The sequence below is a fragment of the Helianthus annuus genome, chromosome 7 (assembly GCF_002127325.2).
Source record: "Helianthus annuus cultivar XRQ/B chromosome 7, HanXRQr2.0-SUNRISE, whole genome shotgun sequence".
Taxonomy (NCBI): domain Eukaryota; kingdom Viridiplantae; phylum Streptophyta; class Magnoliopsida; order Asterales; family Asteraceae; genus Helianthus; species Helianthus annuus.
In genome coordinates this window covers 88,243,116-88,262,532 of record NC_035439.2, presented here as the reverse complement: position 1 = coordinate 88,262,532, position 19,417 = coordinate 88,243,116, and the positions used below count along the sequence as shown (strand labels likewise).

The 19,417-nt window shown below is 36.5% G+C and overlaps 3 protein-coding genes across 3 annotated transcripts; all 3 read left to right on the top strand.

Moving 5' to 3' along the window:
• The first annotated feature begins 2,829 nt into the window (after window positions 1-2,829).
• Window positions 2,830-3,368, top strand: LOC118480210 (L10-interacting MYB domain-containing protein-like). Its single transcript, XM_035974934.1, has 2 exons — window positions 2,830-3,144; window positions 3,222-3,368. Exons 1-2 carry the CDS (start codon window positions 2,830-2,832, stop codon window positions 3,366-3,368), a joined length of 462 nt encoding a protein of 153 aa, XP_035830827.1.
• A 616-nt stretch (window positions 3,369-3,984) lies between these two features.
• On the top strand, window positions 3,985-5,222 carry LOC110876316. The gene is made up of 2 exons (XM_022124490.1): window positions 3,985-4,696; window positions 4,774-5,222. The coding sequence occupies exons 1-2, from the start codon at window positions 3,985-3,987 to the stop codon at window positions 5,220-5,222; spliced, it is 1,161 nt and encodes a 386-aa protein (XP_021980182.1).
• Window positions 5,223-5,598: 376 nt separating this feature from the next.
• Window positions 5,599-7,847, top strand: LOC110878598 (heterogeneous nuclear ribonucleoprotein H). Its single transcript, XM_022126932.2, has 2 exons — window positions 5,599-5,755; window positions 6,949-7,847. Exons 1-2 carry the CDS (start codon window positions 5,739-5,741, stop codon window positions 7,706-7,708), a joined length of 777 nt encoding a protein of 258 aa, XP_021982624.1. The 5' UTR covers window positions 5,599-5,738; the 3' UTR covers window positions 7,709-7,847.
• The last annotated feature ends 11,570 nt before the right edge of the window (window positions 7,848-19,417 follow it).

Here is a 19,417-nt window from a genome sequence, read left to right as displayed (position 1 = left end):
GCCAGATCAATGGAGGAATAGTGTAGTAGTACCCGTGTATAAGAACAAAGGGGACGCCCAATGTTGTGGGAATTACAGGGGGATTAAGTTGCTAGGACACACTATGAAATTATGGGAGAGAATAATTGAGATGAGAATCAGAAGAGAAACTCAAGTCACGGTAAACCAATTTGGTTTCATGCCAGGGCGATCGACTACGGAAGCAATCCATATTCTAAGGAGATTGATGGAGAAGTATAGGGAGAAGAAACGGGACCTACACATGGTGTTCATTGATCTTGAAAAGGCCTATGACAGTGTGCCACGTAAACTGATTTGGGATAGTTTGGAGAGTAGAGGGGTTTCTGGGAAGTATATAGACTTAATTAAGGATATGTATGTTAGGACTGAGACTACTGTCCGAGCGCTTGTAGGGGATACTGATTCTTTCCCTGTGGAGGTAGGACTTCACCAAGGGTCTGCTTTGAGCCCTTTTCTATTTGCAGTTATCCTAGATGAGTTGACAAAGTTAATTCAGGAGGCTCTTCTGTGGAGCCTGCTTTTCGCAGATGATATTGTGTTAGTTGCTGATAGTAAACAAAGCCTGAATGCGAGGTTAGAAGAGTGGCGAGCAGCTTTAGAGGGCAAAGGTTTAAGGATTAGTAGATCTAAAACTGAGTACTTGTATTGTGATTTTAGTGGAGTAGACAACTATGAGGACATTCAGATCACCGTTGACGGGCAAGTGGTTCCGCAGGTCAATAAGATCAAGTATCTAGGATTGTTTGTTCAGAGGGATGGGGGGATAGATAGTGACGTTGCCCACCGCATCCAGGTTGGATGGTGTAGGTGGAGAGCTGCCACTGGGGTATTGTGCGATAGGAGGTTCCCAACAAAATTGAAAGGGGAATTTTATAGGGTTGCAATTAGACCTTCTATGTTATATGGAACCGACTGTTGGGCCATTAAGGAAGTACAAGCACGCAAGATGGAGGTGGCAGAGATGAGAATGCTAAGATGGATGTGTGGGCACACAAGGTTAGACCGGATAAGAAACAATGTTTTTAGGGAGAGGTTAGAAGTAGCTAGTATATCAGATAAGATAAAGGAGGGAAGATTGAGGTGGTTTGGGCATGTGAAGAGGAGGCAGACGATAGAGCCCGTTAGAGTGGTTGAAACTCTCGAGGTGGAAGGGAGGAGGAGTAGAGGCAGACCCAAAATTACTTGGGATGAGCGGATTAGGCAGGATTTGTAAAAATTGCACCTCTCTGGGAACATGGTCCATGATAGGAACTCGTGGAGACATAGGATTAAGGTTAAAGATTTCTAGGAGAGGGCACAATTGTGTTTCTAGGTATAGTGTATGATCGTAGATATGTATCTATTTGTATAGGCTGTTTGTGTTATATTTGTCTTGTTTACCATGCACTCTTTCACCACTCATGTTTTATTGGTAGCTTCATACACACACCCATACACCTCATGTTCTATTTATTTCTTTTCTGGGTGTTTTGGAGCCGAGGGTCTCACTGGAAGCAGCCTCTCTATCCCTAGGGGTAGAGGTAAGGTGTGCCTACATCCCACCCTCCCCAGACCCTACCAATAGCTTTGCTATTTGTGGGATTTTACTGGGTATGATTGATTGATTGATTATGACTTATTGACTTACAAAATTTAATAAATTGTTTTTTAAGTGTTTGGGTTGGCTTATTTTGAAGTGTTTTGTGTGTTGAAAGTCATTTTTAAGAAGTTAAAATTTCTAACTTCTCATTTTTAACTTATATAAGTTAATAAGTCACTTGAGAAGGAATCCCAAACACCAACTTAGGGACTGTTTGGTAGCCTCTTAATGATTCCATTAAGAGGCTACATCTGAATGGGTAAGAGTTAAGAGTGTTTGGTTTGTTAAGTGGACACCTCTTAATGGTTCATGGGCCTCTGAGCGATTCAGTTTTAAAACAATCTCTGAATGAAAACAAAGACCTAAATACCCACGTACGTACACGTTCGTTGCGTCTTCTCCTCTTCTCTTCTGGCGAGTGGTGACCACCATCCAAGCATATCAACTGCCGATTCCAACAAAACTTCGATCACAACCAGGTAAGTTCGATCGCTCTGTATGCGTTTTGAAAACTAGGTTTTTTTTAAGTATTGATTCGCCAATATGTTGATCGTTTTAGTTATGTATTTGATGTTACTGGAATGCTCGATGTTAGGTTGTACGGGTTATGGTTTGATTCAGGGCTAGTGTACGCTTGTATCTGGTTCAGATCTTCCGGTAAATTACATACAGATGAACTTAAAGAAGATATATATTTACGTCAAGTAAAAACGTAAAACCCACATATGAACTTTTGGCTAATTATCCTGACCAAAATCAAGAATCATTAAACCCAAATTTGACCATATTATGTGCTGAACGATGGTCACCCACTAGGATATCTTATTTTAATTAGATTTTAAACTAAACAAGACACCAAATTTAATAAGATTAGTATGATCAGAAAGCTTGAGGATATTCTTCCATAGGTTTTGCATGTTTGTACAGTGGAGATCATTTAATGAATGCTTGGACTTTTTGTGTTCTTTTATGCTCAATGAGTTTTTGTAAATGCTTGGGTCCATCACCTCTTTTATGTTTTTTGTAAATGCTTGGGTCCACCACCTCTTTTATGTTGACTCTATTTGTTAAATTAATTAGTAGTTTTAATAGAAATGTTGATTTAGTAAATGCTTGGGTCCACTTCTCTTTTTCCAGACTCATTTTCTTTTCATTTGACTATAATCATTTTAATGATATTGATGCATGATTGAATCTTGCTTTTATTTTGTTTTGAAATATTCAAAGAAATGTCAAAAAGGAATAGGATTAGTTGGAAGCAAGAGAGCGTTGACAAAACATTTCTTGAAGCATGTATTGTAGAAGTAACACTCCATGGTCGTGAAGGAAGCAGCCTTAAACAAAGCTCATGGAAGAATGTGGCGGAAAAGTTGAAAACCGAACACAATTTCATAGCGGATCAAAAACAAATGAAGAACCGCTATGATTATCTAAAATCAAAATTTGCTGCTTGGTCAAAGCTTAAGAACAAAACCGGCAACGTTGATAATCCTGTAACAAACACCTTTAACTTGTCAGAAGAAGAATGGCAACTAGAGATAAAGGTATTTAGTTTTTCTAAATAATAGTTATTATTAAATTTCAATTATCTTATAATATTTTATATTATTTTCCTACACAGTCAAACAAATACGTAGAAGCTTTGAGAAGCGCGCCACTTTCTTTCCCCGAGCTTTGTGTTCAACTGTTTGAGGGATCTACTTCAAACGGCTTTGACAGTTTGGGGGCCATCTTCTACACTTCCTCATCCTTCGGAGGAAGTTTTTGACCACAATTTAAATGGTATTGAGGATATCGAGTGCGGTCAAATGGAACCCCCAACTCAATGTGCTACTGAGGAAGCATCCGGTCGGTCTAAAAAAAGGGAGAAACGAAAAGATAAGGCAACAATAGATGAAGTTGGGGACTGCATTACTAAGGTGGCAAAGATCTTGATAGAGAAACACAATCTTTCTAATGATATTGATGCATGCATGGAGAAGTTGGAGACAATGGGATGGGGAGAGTTAGATGTGAAATATCAAACAGCACTTTTGCTTTTTGGTGAAAGTGCTGATATTAGGAAAGTGTGGTTACGACTTCAGCCGCAAAGTTGTGAACTATGGGTCAAGAATGCTGGAGCAAAGTATGGATTGATCGGATAGGGTTTTGTGGGTGTCATTTTATGGATGTTTTATGCATAGGGTTTTGTTGCACAAATTGTTATGGATATTTTTTTAGATGATTCTGTGGATATTATGTCAAGGATGTTTTTTGTTTGGATTGAATTTTGTGGATCTTATATATCTATGGTTTTTAATATTTTGTTACGGATATTTTTTGATGTTATGATATGGATCTTTTGTTCATCTTGAATGTTATTTAATGGTTATGACAGGTAGCCTATGGATCCTGGCGATGAGGTTATAGTTTTCATTCTCCTTTATTGGTATTGGAAACGGTTAGACTCAAAAAGAAAAAGAAATGAAAAGATAAGAGACTTGAATTCGGCATTGACCGGTCATGCATACACACAAGAATTGTTGCATGGAACTTCTACACAGTGTCATGAGTTGATGCGTCTTTCACGTGATGCATTTGTACTATTGTGCAATCATTTTAAAGAAAAAAATTGGTTGCAAAGTAGTAGGTCAATAAGTTTTGAAGAAAAGTTGGCTATGTTTTTAACAGTCATAGGCCATAATGAACGTTTTCGAATGGTTAAACGAAGGTTTCAGCACTCAACAGAAACAATTCATAGATGTTTTCATGAGGTCCTAAATGCAATGATGAGTTGCGCAAGAGAAGTTATAAATCCAACATCTTCTAATGCAATTGCAAATACTTCAGAACGACATAGAAAACTAAAACAAATATTCCCTGGAGCAATAGGTGCGCTAGATGGAACTCTTATACATGCAGTCGTGCCTGTTGATCAACAGACTCGTTACAGGGGAAGAGGAAAGGGTGAATGCTTTCAGAATGTCTTAGCAATTTGTGATTTTGATATGATATTCACGTTTGTATGGGCCGGATGGGAGGGGATTGCACATGATTCACGAGTTTTAAAAGAAGTAGCATTTAACCCGACTTCTGGGTTTTCCTTCCCCCCACCAGGTTTTTAATCATTTTAACTTTAATTATTTATAAATTACCTATTGTTTATGTAACAGTTTTGATACTGGTGTTTACAGATAAATATTACCTTTGTGACGCTGCATACACCAACACTCGTGGGTTTATGACTCCCTACCGTAATACGAGATATTGGCTAGCCGATTTTCGACGACAACGTGCATTAACTAAGGAAGAAAAATTCAATCATGCCCATGCACAACTCAGAAATGTTATTGAGCGCTCATATGGTGTTTTGAAGGCGAGATTCCCAATCCTAAAGCAAATGGCTCCCTTTTCTTTTCCAATCCAAAGGGACATAGTGATCGCCTGTTTCGCCGTCCATAATTTTATAAGGAAGTGCAATATTCGTGATCAATTATTTGTGGAGTATGGCGAGAACACTGTGTTTTCTGAAATACAAGGTGGAGAAAATGTTGGGCAGTTCGTTCACGATATAGAATGGGGTTCACAAGACATCGAGTATATGACTACTTTGCGTAACCAGATAGCTAGTCAACTAATTTGAAATGTTTAAAATTAAAATTCTACGTAAATTATTAATTTCTTGCTGAATTTTAGTAATTTTTAAGAATTTTGAAGGATTTATATGTAATTTGGATTTTCTATAATGTTATGTGTTTTCATTTTATTATTATTAATCTTCCAGAACCGTCATTTAGAGCACTGACCAAACAGATACATTTCATTCAGCATAAAATAGTTCAAGGGGTAAAGTAGTCATTGTGCATAGCCATTCAGAGGTCCAACCAAACAGCACTTTTTGGTTCAGCACTTACTGGTTCAGAGTCTCTTACCCATTCAGACCTCTTACTGGTTCAGCACTTACCTATTCAGAGGTTGCCAAACGGCCCCTTAGAAACTTAGAAGGGGACAAATAAATCGGTGGGACAAAAATATATTGCATTCCCTGAAGGCTCCGTTGGTCGTTTCTAACCCTAGCTAGCTAGGGTTTCAATCGTCGGATCAACTCAGATTACATTATTCTCGTTTAATTTCTATCCGTCTGTTCTTCGTTGCAAAAATGTACGGATCCATGGGGTACGTTCTCTGAATTCCTTCTTCTTTTGTTATATCAATTCAATTTACTTGTTGAATTTGTTTGATTGATTATTAAGATTCAAATTCACTGTAAAATATTTTGAAAATTAAGGGGAGATAATCGAATTTAACGCCTTGTCTCTGCCTGGTAAACTGTTAAGGATTTTGAGGATCTGATCTGCTGTATAGTTTACCATCATATACTTGTCTGGATTATGATTAAGTCTCAAATCAGAATAATTCAAATCCTGTTATTTGTTAAAGTATTTGGTCAACTAGTGGACTATATTCAAAAGTTTGGTAAACTGATCGCGATAACAGGAAGTCAGGAACCGAGTTTGCTAGTGGAGTTTTTCGTAATAGAACTTATAGCTTCCCCTTTCCGTTTTAAATTCCATTTTTTTTTTCATGTTAAAATTGCGGTTATTGCTTCTTCATTGATTAAGATGATTGTTGTTTCCATAGTTGTTAATGGCGAATAGCAACAAATAGCGATAAGATACCTGTAAGCTACGTAGCGAATAGCGATAAATAGCGAGCGGCTATTTTACAAATGGTGATACACTAGAATTTTTTTAAAAAAAAATTATATGTATATTATATCAAAATAACCTGTTATATATGCTAATCTACATGTAGATTTAACAAAAATCTAAAATCCAGCTATGTTATAGCTATGTTTAATTGCTATATGTATTAAAAAAAACTGTTGCTATTATCGCTGTCTATCGCTACAACCCAAATAGTGAGCCTAGACCTATAAGCTACGTAGCTTGCTATAGCGATCGCTACGCTCGCTATTGACAACTATGGTAGTTTCTAGAGAAAAAATGATAAACAAGAACTAAGAGGTTAAGAACATTATAGGGTGACATTTTCTCGTACAACTTCAAATAAATCTTTCTTTTGGTGAACTTAAAGGGAAACTTGGTAATAAGAATTGGATTAGATGTCACCCTGTAATGTTCTTCTGAATTTTTCTCTGTGTTATTATTTGACACATGCATGCTTATATTCTCTTATGTTGATTAAAACGTTGAAATTTGAAGAACCAAATTACTATGTGGTGAGAATGTGTCATTGTAATTAATAATATAAACTAAAAAGATACAGTTATAAGAAACATGGGTCGGGTTCGGTTTTATTAACAAGGTTGAGCGGGGACTTTTTTTCTTGGGTATGAATAACTATAGGGGAATGTATGGGAGCGGGGGGTTATCAGATGGGTACGGGATCAGCTCAAAGAGACCAAGAATGACGGAATCCAATCCCTACTTCGCAGTGAGCAGCGGTTCAAGTGGCGGCCACAACCCGCCTGCAACATTTCCTGTGGTCCGCCTACGTGGCCTGCCTTTCAACTGCACAGATGCTGAAATCTTCAACTTCTTCACTGGGCTCGAGATAGTTGACTTGCTGCTCGTCAACAAAAGCGGAAAGTTTTCTGGTGAGGCTTTTGTAGTCTTTTCCCGACCCGTGCAGGCGGATATAGCGGTACAGAAAAACCACCAACATATCGGGCGGAGGTATGTTGAAGTTTTCAAGTGCAAGAAACAGGAATACTACAACACGGTGGCGGCTGAGGTCGGATACGACAGCGGTTATTACGATAAAGGTTACCGCAGAAGTCCGTCACGATCTCGGTCCAAAAAAGAGAAAGGCAAGGATCAAACGGAGTACACGGAGATACTGAAGTTACGAGGGCTCCCATTTAACGTGACGAAAGATGAAATTGTTGAGTTTTTTAAAGATTATAAAGTTGTAGAGGAGAAAGTGCACATTGCTTGCAGGCCGGATGGGAAGGTGTCAGGAGAGGCGTATGTGACTTTTGAAACAGCTGAGGTGGCAAAGCAAGCGATGTGTAAAGATAGGTTGATGATCGGGTCACGTTATGTGGAGTTGTTCCCTTCGACTCCAGATGAAGCCAGGCGAGCCGAGTCGAGATCTAGGCAGTAATAATAATCGCCTTTATTGTTGCGTATGGTGTTTTTCACAGATTTTGCCTGTGCTTTGATTGGTGGATATTTTGTTTTTTGGTTCTTTGTTTATCTTTTTCAGACGTTGATAATATTATTGATGTGTTCAGTTACGTATTATGGTGTATATTTGCTTGAAAGTTTGCAACACAAGAGGTATGGATTGCCAGCTATGTGTCAGCAGTGTGGCGTCTTTGTCCTGACAAGTGTTTTGCGTATGATTGAGGTTTAATGGTTTCGTCCAACCCTGTACTCATCGGCGGTGATTCTACCCTGCGGTGCGTGGAAATTATCTATATACACAAAACATAAAATACTGATTACAATAGTAGCAGACCTAATCACATAAAAGTTGTGCAAGGACAAACATAAAGTTGTGAGTTAAAGACACTGTTAAAATTGTAGGAATAAGTAGTATTTTTTTTTTCTCTGTGAGCTATTCAAAGTTATCTGGACGAACGAAGAACATGTGTTGGTTAAGAGGTTTTTTTTTGCGTTTTTGTTGGAAAGTATTTTTCAGACACGTGATAAATCTATAGCTAGTGAACCTTGTGGCGTTGAACCAGCCCCATTTTGAACAAATTTATTCAAAACAGAGATAAAAATAAACATATCGAAACCATAATTTCATTAAATATTATATGTAAAAGGTTATAAAAGAAAAACATAACTGTATTTTAAAATAAAATATATATAATATTTGACTCGGCTCAATTTCAAATTAAATTTATATCTAGAATTTCTTAAAATATCATATTCTGAAAGTTATAAAAAATAAAAAATGTTTAAAATTAATTATATAATTAAAATAATCTTAATAATTGTTTGCCCAACTTGGTTGACCACCTAATTGTCAAATGTCAACCCCAATTAATGTCACTAAAATTGTTTATGACCAATTCCATTATTTCAACTAACCAAATTAAGGCTACAAGCTATGGTGATGGTCCTTCAAGGAAGGATGATTCGTCACGTAGGCGCCACGTCATAGTTGTAGGATCGTGTACGGACAAGAAACGAGTCGTTCAGAGGTGTTCTATACAATATGAAAGGCGGAAACAAACATATTGCATGAAATTCAACAAGATATCACTTTAAACTGTCTTTCTATTGATCTGGTAACAATTACAAGTCTGTAGACACTTCGACAGAGCTTCGCCGTCGGAAAACCTCAATCTAATTCTGTTTCAAATGAAACGAGATCACACCTATTTATAGAGTTTCTAATTCCGCTTGAACATCACTCAAGCGGAATTACCACTTCACACGGAAATACAATTACAAGCGAAATTAACATGTCAAACGGAATTACATTGTAATTCCGTGCGGAATTACAAGATGCTCCATTCAAGCGGAATTACTAGCTTCAAGCGGAATTAGTCATTTGACTTGATTTCTCGATCTTCATGCCCTGAATAATGCAAGACTCGATACAAGACGAAGTCGACGGACGTATGCACCAACAGACTCCCCCTCGGATGTTGACGAGTCTTAAGTGTCGAGTCTTCAACGTCTTCAGTCATTATCAGTCTGACTGCTCTCTTTCTTCATCAGCACCAACATACTCCTCTCAAACAAATTCATCTTTCCTCTCAGATGTCTTCAGACTCCCCCTTTCTATCTACTGGGATCGCAGCCTGGCTTTTACAAGATTAGGATCACGACCTGGCTCTATACTCAAACTCAGAATCCAGGCTATCCTGCATATTCTCTTCTTCACAATAAATTTCACTCTCCCTCAAAAATATCCAGAATGATTTAACAATGTTAAGAACTGATGAACACTTGCAAGCAAATATTCAAACATTTTTAGATTAAACCTACCCCCCCTCAAATTGATCATCTTGTTTAACACTTGGAACTTCGAAAATCAGCTCTTCAACATCAGTTGTCGAAAATCTTTTTGTTTCTTTTCAAAAGTTTATGCTAAGACACACTGAAAATCTTTTTGGATTTTTGAATTTAATGAAATGCGGTAAAGAAATATTTTCAGACAATCTTTTTGCGAGTTTGTGTAAGAGGATCATATCAGTTTTTGAGACAAATCACCAACACCGTAAAACTTTAAACATTTTAAGTTCTAAACAATTCACCTAGATTGTCAGTATACTGATCCACTTAAATTTTCACACAAAGTTCAACTGTTTCGAGATACGAGATTAATGTTTTAATAGACTTAAACTTATTCGTGTGTCCCATCACTTGAATATACTCCCGTATCCAGATCCCAATATTCAGTCTTACAGGTGAATATACCTAGATGATATCTGTAAAGGGTTAAATGCGAAACCGTGAGAGCTCAGGTCAGAACTTCCGTTCAGCAGAGAGATGACGGCTCGTCTTTTGGTATGTTCCCTTTAGAGAATCTTTTCTTCAATAGCACATGATTAGCATTTTTTAATGTTTCATCATTTTTTGTACTGAGGGCGATGCTATATCTCAAGCAATTTTGCAAAGTATTATACGGGGACTAGGCCATTGCTTCCGCAAAATCAGAAGTCCCGGGATAATACCCCAGATATCACTGAGTATAAAGACCTAGTATCTCAGAAAGAGGGACCTTTCAAACAAGATTTCGGAGGTTACCCATATATCCAAGAAATGTTCCCCACGAGATAAGCAAATTTGAAATTTAGGTTTATATCTCGATAAACAAATTAATGAATGTGTAAAAACCTACTGGTGTATCCACAGTGAGATTGTTTATCACATTTTTGACTTTACAATTCTTTAGCGTGTTGTGATAGTCCACTGATGTAATATCATTTCCTCTTTTTTCAACAAAAACTCGTTTTAAATTTTCTAATGTTTTTGGATTTTCTGAAATTTCTTACTCCCCCTAAAATTCAAAAACATTTAAAGAAACTTGAAAACAAACTATACAAGAAAAATGACAAACTGATGTATCAAGCGTCAAATCTCCATCCACTTTGCATAAACACTCAGAACTCCCCCTGACAACAAACTATTTTCTCAATATGATTTCAAAACACTTAAATTTGTTTTAATCAAAATGATTTTTCCAAAAAATAAGTTTGTTGATTTTATAAACCACTTGAAGGTTAGGGATTCATCATATTGTTCTTCTTTAACCACTTGTAAGAATAACTATCAACCACTTGTAGAAAAGATAAATCAAGTACAATTTAATGTCCCTGATTAATCTTGAAGATTAAGTACCACTTGTAAGAAAAATGCCGATACCTACTTCTCACTTACCAACCTGGGAGTTCAGGCAATTCCTCAACCTGTAAAAATTAACAATTTTAAAATTCTTTCTCCAAATCAATTTTATCAAGAATGATGCCGATTCCTGCTCTACGATTACAAACTTGGGAGCTCCGGCAAGTCAGGATTTTACTTGTGAAAAACTGCCATCCAAGCCTGACCAAACTTGGATGTTTCCTCCTCAACTTCACTTGGGTAATATGTTGCCTTTTTTGTTTCATAAAAATCTTTTACCCCTTTGGCCTTTCCCTCGACCATTTTTTCAAACATCTTTTTCACATTTCCATTAAATGCTTTCTCAACATCAAATTCTTTCTTCTCAGAATAGAATTGATTTGAAATTTCAACCTTCCCAACTTTTGATTTAAAATTCTCAGCCTTCAATGGTGGAAAATTAACATCATCCACTGGAGGTACTGAATTTTCTTCTTTATCCTCAACTTGTGGCTCATCTAACTTTGTGGAGTTAGATTCATCCCCAGTTTTCACATCAAACTTTTTATCATTTTCATGAAACTTCTTAACAACCCACATTTGGTTGTCATTCTTAGCTCTCTTTTTATAAAAATGTGTCTTTGAACACTCACCAACTTCATATGTTGAATTTTCAAAAATTTTGAATTTCTCAGTTGGTGGTTCATTTTTCTCAACAACTTTTTCTTTAAGTTCAGAAACAACTTCCTGTTTGATGTTGGTAGCTTTAGGACAGTTCCATTCTATGTGACCAACTTCTTGACACCGATAACAGGTTCTTGTTTCCTTCCTCTGATTAGCTTTATTCTTCTTAATTTCTTGTCTTTTTGCAAGGAATTCCCGATTCGATTGCTCCAGAATGGGCTTTTTGCTTCTTCTTCCGAGCTTGTTCCTGCAACAAATTTTGTTTTTGAATTATAAGTTTTCTCATTTTTATCATTTACAGGTGTAATAAATCCATGACCTTTCTTTTTGAAATTACCGTTATGGCTTGGTTTCTTTTGAAAACCAGAAACAGAACCGTAACCTTTTTTTCTTGTTTAACCTTTGTTGAACTCTTGAAGTGTACTTTTTAGGTTTTTCAGTAAGATTTACATCTTTTATTTCAGAAATATTGATTTCTTTTAATTTGAAAACCTTTTCGATCTTTTCAATTTGAACACTTCTTATTGGAAATTCTTTATCAGAATATAATTTGTCAGAATCATTTAAAGTATATGCGACTTCAAATGTTTTTTCATTCAAATTAGATTTTAATAGCAAAAATTCTTTACTATAAACCCGTTTAACCGACGATTTTGGATAGTTGACCGGCGAACTCGAACTTCCAGACTCAGACTTTGACTCCGACTCCTCATCTGTATCCAACACCTGATCAACCACCTTTTTTATTAACTCAGACTCATGATCAGTGTCAGACGATGTGAACGTGACGTCAATGTTTTCTGGTAATTCATCAGTTGTTTCGGATTTTATGACAGCCTATTTGACTTGCTCCTCATTCGGTTTTCTAGGAGAATACCCTTCCCAAATCGGTGGCGGACACTTGTTATAACTAACACTCTGTTTCTTACCAGTATCCTTCTTCTTTTGCTTCTCTTCTTGAAATGCTTCAAAACCTGCAACAGTTGGATAAATTCGGTCAATGAGATAATCATGTAACGCCCTGCTTTTTCATACTTTCCATAATTAGAAAGCTCGCCTTGTAATGCTATTTTTGGAAATCTTGTATTATTGTAGTCATCTTTTCGTTGTAAAATCCGAGACTTGTATCATAAATAAAATTCGTATTTCTTTAAATTCACCATCTACATATTCATACATGTTCATACGTTCGAATTCATTGTACATCGAATCCTTATTTGTAATTCATACTTATACGATACTTATTCACGATGCATGTCCATGCTTGTCCTTAAATTGTTGATACCTAAAAACCCCTAATAATATGCTTATTTATACAACGGTTAATCATCTAATATGTGACATATACTTGTCACTTACAAACATGTTACATACTTGTACATTACACTTTTTACCTAGTTAAATCATGTTTTATTTCATATTTCACCTTGTTACAAGTTAGGGGAAACATTGTTGCATATTATTACACAACTTAATTAACAAAATTACTCATTATAATGTTTTAAAAAAATAAAAAAATAAAGAAATATGGCAGCCCCAATTCAGCAAAATTCAGCCCCATATAGTTGGGTTTTGTGGGCTAGTTTCAAGGTGTAACCCCTTCTAAACACTTCCAAAGCCCAACCCATTGAAACCCTAATCCTTCCCCCTATAAATACCACTTATAACCAGCCTCCCTACCACTTTTGCAACACTAAAAACTCTCAAAACATCCTCCAAACCGTAGCTGAAAGCAAGGGTTCGAGCAGATTGACACCCCTTCACGAAAATGAGCATAACTCACTCAATTCTTATCCGATTCACTCGATTCTTTTTCCTACTACTTTGTATTGACCTTATCTACGTTTCCATGGGTTTTTCACAGTAAATAAGTCCCTGGAACTCCGGAAAAAAGGCTCCAAAGTCCACTGATTGTTTTTGTTTTCATGAAATCCTTGTTATTTCTTACCAAACTTGAGTCTATCTCATCTCAAACCTATGTCCTAATGCTTACAACACTTTAGTGGTTGGTTAGGCTTAAAAACAAGGTTGAGACACTTAAAAATCAGAGGATTAAACCTCATAAACTTGGTGTTTTGTTTAGGGTTTTTAACCCACAAGTCATGTCAAACTTTGTCTTTGATACATGAGTGATTATGGAACAACTTGGGTTGTCCAAACATACAATCCTCACATGATTTGATGATTTCTCTTAGTTAGTGTGTATATTTCTTATTCTTTATTGTATGTTCATGACCCTCATTGGTTGTTTTTACATCAAGTGTAGTGGTGAACACATAGAGGTGCCTAAATGGAAGACTTGATCTTCCTACCTCCTACATGATTTCTATAACATTTAGAGGTACCAAAATGAAGATTTTAATCTTCTACCTCATTCTTGAACTATTGGACATATATTATATAACCTAAACATATTATTCGAATAATCGAATCTTTGATGATGAACTAGTGTTCATATGTCGGGGTACTAGATTACATCATCCTAGACTATGATAACTTGTCACGATTCTAATGGAACCTTGTTCCATGAAAACATCTAAACTCCTTCGAGTTTCCTAGTGTCAAGAACAAGCATCATATGTACTAAATGATTATTTCCCATGTTATTCTCATATCTTATTTTTATGTTGTTTTAAACACCGAATCTCGACTCTAAACATACTTGAACTTTATTCGGACTCTAAATCTCTACTCGTCAACAATTGGATAATCGGAAAGCATATGCAAACCTTGTGAGTATACTCGTATTCCCCTTTTTACTTTTACCACTTTTGGGGTGTAACATGTTTATCTATCAACAAACTTACACATGAACATTTTGCTTAAACACATGAACATTCCTATAACATGCTGGTATACGTGATGGCTTGATGCTTTAAACTTGGATTTATCTTATGTGTTGAATTTATCATTAACTTCGTACGAGCCAAACCGTGACATATGTAGCGCTATAGGATTAACGACCCGCCTCTTTATCTTCGGTTATGTCATGAGCATATTGCGTTTCCTTGGTTTGATATGTTAGACACATACCATATTTAAATGTTCATCTTGAATCACATGCTTGCTATGAGGAATTGTTCAAACTTATCTTTTGCTATGTACGTATCAAACTTGTATACTCGCCTTTGCTTTTGCATTGAACTTTATTTTAACATGTTACAGGTGGATGTTGACGATGCATGGAATCTAGTAGGATGCTTAGATACACACTTAGAAAGAATTGTATTTGTATTGTATCATTTTATTATTCATGTTGTTGTACTTTGTTTCAAAACCTTGTACTTGATTCTTTAGAAATGAAATGAAACGATTATTTAAATACTTGTCACAATTATTAGCGTTATGATGTCTCGAGCAATCTTCACACTTCGTCTCATCCCGATGTTTCCGCCATTGGTTGGGGTGTGACAAATCAGAACTAGAATAACTTTGAACAATCTTCTAATTCTTTCATTTTCAATTTTCTCAGTCTCCAACTCTTGTTTCAGCTTGGCACATTCCTCAATGTAATGATTTATTTCTTTTTGCTTCGACATCATCACAGCATTCTTCTCTTTCAGAATTAGTCTTTTGAAGACCAGTTACTGTTCTATTTAGCACATCATATGATTCTTTCACATAATTGAGATTGAACAGTAATTGTTCTTTCATCTTCTCAAACTCAGCCAACTTTTCATCTTTTGCTGCACATTCCTTGCAAGATTCTAAACACTTTAAGCAAGGCTTGATGACTTCCACAATATTTTCAACTTCAATGATCTTCTCAGCTTCAACAACTTTTTCAACTTCAATCACCTTTACTGTTTCAACAATCTCCTCAGCAACAATTTTAACTTCTTCATTTTGAACAGTCTCATCTTTTTGAGCAACACTTTCATACTTCATTTTCTTTTGTTCTTTTGCTGCTCGTCTCTCCTTCAGTTTCTCCAAACGATCTGCAAAATAAAATTGAAAACTTTCAGGAGATAAATGAGTTTTTTGCAACATTAATATATCTTTCTTCCTCATCATCATCACTGTCATCAGTTGGTGATTGATCAAAATCTATTGTCTTTTCAGAACTATCATCTGAAGAACCAGAATCAGATGATGTTTGATCAAAAACTGTTGTTCTTTCTGAACTTTCATCTGATGAATCAGACTCTTCTTCTTGATTCTTCACATTAACACCAACCACATTCATCCATTCTGTAAACAAATCTGGTTCTTTTACAATTTTAGCAATGAAAGCTTTAAACTCCCCATTCTCATCCACAAACCTATCTATCCCAGCTAAATCCTGGAGCCATTTTCTCATCATCTTGATCAATGATACCATAATAAGCTTTCTTATTTGCATCTTCAATCATCCTAGCATGTGCAGTTTGTGGTTCCTTTTGTTGATATGGTTGTTGAGCAACCTGCTGATATATTGCTTTCCGATAATAATCATCTTTTCCAAACAGATTCTTTGCTCCACTAGCTTCCTGATTCTTACATTCTCTCTTGAAATGACCTTTCTCTCTGCATCGAAAACAAGTAACTTTAGATTTATCAAAACCCAAAGTAGAAACATGTGCATCCAGAAAATCATTTCTTCCTATAATCATTTTGAATTTTTCAGCTCTTCTCAAGACACTAGCTAGACACCATTTGATGTCCATGAGTTCCATTTCTTCAGCGTCTATCTGATCGTAATCCTCTTTCGTCAGCATAGGATTTCCGATCCTCCCTGCAACCAACCCTTCATAGGATTGAAGCACAGTCGCAAGTAATGCCATGTGATCTTTTGCAATTTCTTCAGAAAAACTTTGACCATCTGGAAGATTCAATGTAATGTTGCACTGTATCACACAACCATTCCCACTTTTTGAACTTTGAGAATGAAAACTTGAAGTTGAACTCTTTGGATTAACACTCGGATATGAAGAAAAACCACTGCTATTGTTTGGACTTTGATCAACTTTTTCAGATGAGTTTCCAGCACTAAAAGCAGTTTGAATTCTTGGACTCATTTCAACCTCTTGAACACTGCCTTTGTAATACATTTTCACATCTTATTGACCACTCAGATTATTCATCCTTGCAATCTTTTGCTGTTCAAGATCTTGACCCTCAATCTTCTCGATGAACTGAGAAATTGTCAAACCATCATATTCTCCGGTGTTCTTTAAGATCATCAAAAATGTACCCCACTCTTTCTGAGGTAAAGCATCAGCCAATTTGTCGACCCATTCCTCTCGTTCTTTGGTTATGCTTAACAATGACATAAGACGCACTAAGTGGCAATATCTTTCAATCAATTTCTTTGTATCTTCCCCTGGCAAACTTGTGCAAAGATCAAATTCTTTCTTAAGCAGTGCCTTTTTACTCTTAATCATCTTCTCACTTCCCTCGAATTTGATTTTAAGAGCATCCCAAATTGATTTTGAAGTTTTGTCATGTTGAAGCAATACAAAGATGTCTTCTTTAATAGCTTGCTGAAGTAGACTAATCATCATCTTTTCAGCTTTGTACATGTCTCGTTCTTTGTCATTGAATTCAGAGATTGTTTTTTCAACTTGCAGTTCAGTACGTGGTAGAACATACTTTTTCAAAATACACTCCCAAGATCTCAAATGATTAGCTTGAACCTAGTTTTCAAAACGATCTTTCCAACCGTAATACTCCTCAATGCTCATTAGCTTCGGGGGTTTTTGCATAGTTCCAGTCTCATTTTCCAAGTTCATGTTTTGAGCAATGACAGCCGGAGTAGTCGGGGATGTGGCAAATGCGTTGTAGAACTCGTCGTCCATGATTCGGTAACACGGTTTTCAAGACAATCACTTTTCAAGCGAGATTAGATTTCAAACGAGATTACCTGCACAAACAACTTCAAACGGAATTAAGAATTCAAACAGAATTAATCTCTTCAAACGAAATTACCTAATTTCGTTTGAATTGAAACCAGTTTCAAACGGAATACTAATTCCGTGCGGAATTAGTTGCTGATACAAGCGGAATTAACCTTTTGGAGCGAAATTAGAATTTCAATCGGAATCACTCAAACGAGATTACAATTCCACGCGGAATTAGGTTCAATTTCAAGCGAAATTAACTCTAAATCATATTCCGTGCGGAATTAGAGAACAATTTCAAATGAAATTATGCTGATGTCATCTTGTTCGAACTGAATCTCAAACGGAATTACAAATTTTATCAGTTTTAGATCGAATTAAGGTCCAATTTCTTCAAGGATTCATTAAAACATAATTTCGCTCATTATATGTGAAATTCAGATCATTTTGACCGTTAAAACATGTTCAATTGAGAAAAGAAGGTGTAGAAGTAAGAAAACAAGATGAAATCCAGCTGAAAATGGCAGAACTCCTCCTCCTGAGCTCTGATACCACTTGTAGGATCCTGTACGGACCCGAAACGAGTCGTTTAGAGGTGTTCTATACAATATGAAAGGCGGAAACAGACATATTGCATGAAATTCAGCAAGATATCACTTTAAACTGTCTTTCCATTGATCTGGTAAGAATTACAAGTCTGTAGACACTTCGACAGAGCTTCGCCGTCGGAAAACCTCAATCTAATTCTGTTTCAAATGAAACGAGATCACACCTATTTATAGAGTTTCTAATTCAGCTTGAACATCACTCAAGCGAAATACCACTTCATACGGAAATACAATTACAAGCGAAATTAACATGTCAAACTGAATTACATTGTAATTCCGTGCGGAATTACAAGATGCTCCATTCAAACGGAATTACTAGCTTCAAGCGGAATTAATCATTTGACTTGATTTCTCGATCTTCGTGCCCTGAATAATGCAAGACTCGATACAAGACGAAGTCTATAAACGTATGCACCAACAATAGTCCTCCCAAGGATGCTCCATCCCCCAAAAGTAGAGGGTATGGGATGATGGTCCTAGTCATAGTCCTCCCCACCATTTTTATGTTTATTTTTTTTAATCTTCTACTTTTTTTAACAAATAAATAAACTAACAAAATATTTTCATTAATATTAAAACCCTATTACATAAATTTAAAACAAAATATAAAGTTAATAAAAAAAAACATAGACTTAAATAATATCATGCTTCTTCATGATGTCGGTTTGTAGTTTTTTCAACATCGAACGTTTCGGCTCGGGATACTGATCGACATCCATCGTAATTATTTCCCATTCCTTGAGCTGAATTTTTTCATCGGAAGTTTGGATTTTCTCATTCGACAATCGGACCTTCTCGCGTAACTTTTCTTCCGCTACACGAGTTTTTTCTTCGACGGCCCGCTCCTTCACCTTCGTCTTTTGGGCCGAGACGTCATTGTACATTTTTAAGTGTTCCATAAACTCGAGCATCTTCGGGTCCACCTTTTCCTTTTCTTTCCCCTTGGCCCGCTCCTTCTTTAATTTGTCTCGGCCCGGTGGACGCTCCGCTTCATGTACGGCATACTCCTCTTCGTCAAACTCGGCTTCATCATTTAAGTTTATGTGACACCTCGCGTCCGATCCACCGGCGCTAAAACTACCCGTTTCCGATGTTTTTTGGCGTTTCGCCATCTCCACCTCGTTGGGAATCGGCGCCCATTTTGGTTCGTCTTTTAGAATTGCCCACGCGCGAACATGAGCAAAGTTGGTATTACCATTGTTCGCCTTATACTTGTCCAATGCTTTTTTGAACACATCGTCATCGCTCATGCCGCTACGACGCTCACTTGTATATATTTTATTATATTCCTCGCAAAACCTATTGACGGACGCGTTCATTTTCCGCCACTTTGATGAGACCGAGTCGATATCTCGATACGGGCCTTGGTCCATAAGGCCGATGAACTTCGCCAAAACCTTGGACCAAAACCCGTCA

Coding starts and splice junctions, on each gene's coding strand:
- LOC118480210 (XM_035974934.1), top strand. CDS start 2,830: ATGTCAAAAAGGAATAGGATTAGTTGGAAGCAAGAGAGCGTTGACAAA. Junction 3,145..3,221: donor AATGGCAACTAGAGATAAAG/GTATTTAGTTTT, acceptor TTTCCTACACAG/TCAAACAAATACGTAGAAGC.
- LOC110876316 (XM_022124490.1), top strand. CDS start 3,985: ATGGATCCTGGCGATGAGGTTATAGTTTTCATTCTCCTTTATTGGTAT. Junction 4,697..4,773: donor GTTTTCCTTCCCCCCACCAG/GTTTTTAATCAT, acceptor TGGTGTTTACAG/ATAAATATTACCTTTGTGAC.